Consider the following 3,744-nt stretch of genomic DNA (forward strand, 5'->3'; position numbering starts at 1 on the left):
CAGCCAGCCCGTCCCCCGCCGCCGCCAATCGGAGCGCCGGAAGGGCCTGGGGGCGGGGTCACGACCTGGCCCGTGGCCAATGGAGGCGAGCGTCTGCGAGAGGCGTGAGGCCGCCGGCTCGACGAGCTTGCAGAGGACGGAATCGGGGCCGCCCCTGAGCAGGGGACCAATGAAAACCCGGCCTGGTCCTTCGTCCCGCTCCGCTGGGAGACTGATGCTCATATTGACCAATAAGGAGTTAGGAAAGGAAAGCGTGGCGCGAATAGCCGGCCCGCGCTCCCACCCAATCAGAAGCGTAGGAGAGCTGGTTGCTAAGAGGAAAACTATGCTAAAGGAGCTGCGGTCTTGGGTCACATCTCCCTGCCCTCTGCACCCGGGGTGAGCGAAGTCCTGCAGAGCGTGTGGGAGTGACAGGTCAGAGGCACAATGCTTTTTTCTTGGGCGATCCCAGGGATCTTTGGCCTAGGCCAGTGGTTTCCAGGCTGGCGGTGCTGTGGGAGTCTCCTGGGAAATTGTTTATTTTTGTTACCATACAACTTAGAGCAAGACGCGAAGATTTTTTTTTTTTTACAGATTTATTATTTATTTATTTATACATAGAACACCTCTGGGGTGCAGGCCAGAGGTGCAGGGGGGCGGGTGTGCGAGGATTCACCAGAGACAGAGTCGGGAGCAGAACAGGCGGATCCACCGAAATCCACTGCTCAGGGGAGCAACTGGGAGACAGGAGAGGCCTGCTATGTCATGTGGGCCACTCCCTGGCCGGGATCGAACTCAGGCCACAGCGATAGCGCTGAGACTTAACCCGTGTGCCACCAGGAGACCCAAGATGCAAAGATCTTAAGGGCACAATTCGATGACTTTTGATGGTTGCTTTAAAAACCCCAGTGCTTTGGCAGACCCTGGAGGTCCTGATTTAGTTGGTTTTGTTGCTGTTATTGTTTTAACTACTCTGGATTCTCCTGTGAGGCCAGAGTGTAGGGGCAGCACGCTAACTCAGACTGCCACTGCAGTCCCAGTTAGGAATGTTCTTCCTTCTTCCCAGGCTTTTCCACCTGGCCAGCTGAAGGACTTCCCTTGTACAACAACCTCTTCCAAGAAGCCTTCCTTGACCTTCCCTACACATGTCAGTCTGGGCTGGGCGATTTGTCCTAACTGGGCCAACAGGGGCCCAGGACCATGATGCTTGATTCGAAGCGCCAGTTCTCTAAGTGTCTGGTTGTTCCTCCAGCTCTTTGGCTGCAGGGCTGCACTGGGGCCCTGGCCCACAGTGGTCTCAGGGAAGGTGTTGTGGACAAACCCAGCAGCACCAGTTGGGGGGAGTCTGCAGCAGCAGCAGCCATGGCTTACGGGGCGCTTGTGTGCACAAGGCTGGACGTGGGGCTTCACGGAGTTGTCCCAAGACCTCTGTGCACCTCCAGAGTGACGGTGGACATCGTTAACAACATTTCCCAGATGGGAAGCCAATAGCCCGGGAAGTGAGGGCTAGGTCAGGCCCTGAATCCAGGTCCACAACTCATTGGTGGTGGAGCTTGGCAGGTCACTTTCTGGACTCAGCGGTTTGTTCGCTCCAGTGGAAATCGCGCCTAGAGAAGCACACTGTGCAGCAGAGCAAGCTCTAAAAATGTTGGCAGGTATTTCAGGCAAGGGAGATGAGAGGAGGCAAAGAGCAGGTAATTTTCCCTCCTGCACGGCTTCTTTACTTTGAGGGCAGAAAATAAAACTATCACTTGGGCACTATTCCAGTTTTGTCCAAAATAATTTATTTACCAGCCTTACAAAAAATATGTTGGCAAGAGAAAAATAGAAGTCCTGTAGGCGAAGGCAAGCCCTCCTCCTTCCAGCGGCTCCCTGGGGCCCTGCAGAGAGCGGGGGCGCCGTGGCAGGGCTGGGGTGTCGAAGCCCAGGGTGGCAGGGGAAAAGGGTTGGAAGGGGAGGACTATCCCGCGTCCTCCTGGCCCCGGGGCCGGCCCAGCGGACACTTGGCAGCAAAGGCTGGAGGCCCTGTCCTTTGTGAGGGAAGCAGGCTACCAAGACAGCTGTGTCCTGGGGACACCGCGGGGTGTCAGGGAGGGGCTGCCGGCTCAGTTGGTCTCTGAGGCAAGGTGCCTGGGCTGGGGGTGAGGGGCAGCGGGGTCCCTGCCCCCCACAGCCTCAGGTCCCCCTCCCTCCTCCGAAGCCTCCCCCAGGGCCCCTTCAGCTGCGCTCAGAAACACGGGGCTGGGGGAGGCCGGGCCTGGGGAGGCCTGGGATGGGCGGCTCTGGCGCCGGGCAGGCTGGGGGGGCAGTGGGGGCGGCACTGTGGGGGCCCGGAGGTTGCTGCCAACCAGACGACGGGGCAAAGCCCGGGGGGTCCCGGGACTCCCAGAGCCAGGGGGTGGGGATTGGGCTGGAGGGGAAGAGCGGCTTCCGGACACTTGCGGGGGCAGCATGGTGGGCCGGGCTGGCGCTGGGCGTTTGGCTGTCGAGGAAGAGGAGGCCAGTTAGGGGTCCACGGGGCCTGTGGTACAGCCACGCCCCCGCCACCCCAGACCTCCTGCTGGGACGCGTCCCTGGAGCCTCTCCCTCGCCCCGCCTCTTCAAGTCCCTGCAGCCCGGGAGAGACGACCCTCCCCTGCCCTTGTCCAGTCACTGTACTCCTGGGACGAGATGCCCTGGGGACTGATCTTGACGCTTTTATTTCGCTGGGTTTTGTCTGTCCCCGCAGGAGGGGCGTGGCCACCTTACACGTGGCTGGAGGGCACAGTGCGGGTCACCTCCTCTGGGAAGTCCACCAGGATGACCCTGGCCAGCTCCTAAATCCCACTCCCAGTCCGGGTCGTGTGAGGCAGCCCGGGGGGGGGGGGTCCCCTTCGGGCGCCGTGTGAGCTCAGACACTGATGTCTGGGCCCAGGGTCCCGGCTGACGTGTCAGGCAGCAGCCTGGGCAATGAGTCACTGCTCCCGGCCCCCAAGCCCCAGCGGGCCTGCTTGGGCCACCCCCGCCGCCCCCCGCCGACCCCTTCGCCCTCCCTTGGCCAACTCACTCTTCCGAGCCGTGTCCTCCGCAGGAATGGCGGCTTCCTGGGGGCTCCTATTGACCTTGGGGGATGCAGGCCTGGGGGGCACCTCGAATTCTGTCCTGCTGAGGGGAGGGGAGGGCCGGGGTCAGGTTTGGCCAGTTCCCGGAACACTCCTGGAATTCTGGGGGGGCTCAGCTCTATTCTTTGCAATTACAGGCCCACTCTGGTCCCTGGAACCAGAGAACAGTGAGCGGCGGGGGTGGGGGGCGGACAAGGCTCACTCCTGACTCCCTCTAGGTCTCTGCTCAGCCGGCTACTTCCTGACCCCCAGACCAAAGCAGCTCCCCGCGGGGCCCCTCCTGGGCCCTGGCAACCTGCATTGCCTGAAAACACCCGTTAGGGCTGGAGGCTGTGCCCTGCCACAGCCCTCTAGAGGTAACAGGTCAATGAGTGGCATTAGCGGATTCCAAACCGCTCACTTTCCTAGTCCCCTACGTGCCCAGCACACCGTAGGTGCTTAGTAAGTAGCTGGACAACAAGGGGACACTCCACAGCGGAGAGGAACGTCGCCCAGTCTCCGCCCCACTCACCGCCCACCGCGGAAGCTGGCATTTGGGGTGGGAACCCAGACTCCGCCAGGGCCCGAGAGGCGCGGCATCACGGGCCAGGCCGGGGGCCGGCCTGTGGTCAGTGCTCACCTTTCCTTGGCAGCCGCTGCAGTGGGGCCAGGGGAGGGGTCCGGG

The 3,744-nt window shown here is 61.7% G+C and overlaps 1 protein-coding gene across 1 annotated transcript; it reads right to left on the bottom strand.

The window, feature by feature from the left end:
• Positions 1-1,747: 1,747 nt before the first annotated feature.
• Positions 1,748-3,731, bottom strand: LOC105854732 (SH3 domain-binding protein 1-like; the record flags this gene model as incomplete). The annotated part of the gene is made up of 3 exons (XM_012735127.1): positions 1,748-2,461; positions 3,026-3,120; positions 3,700-3,731. Coding segments are annotated over 3 exons (504 nt in total), but the record flags the coding sequence as incomplete, so codon positions are not given.
• Between the last annotated feature and the right edge of the window lie 13 nt (positions 3,732-3,744).

Source organism: Condylura cristata, unplaced genomic scaffold (assembly GCF_000260355.1).
Source record: "Condylura cristata isolate star-nosed mole 26May11 unplaced genomic scaffold, ConCri1.0 scaffold00004, whole genome shotgun sequence".
NCBI classification, from domain to species: Eukaryota; Metazoa; Chordata; class Mammalia; order Eulipotyphla; family Talpidae; genus Condylura; species Condylura cristata.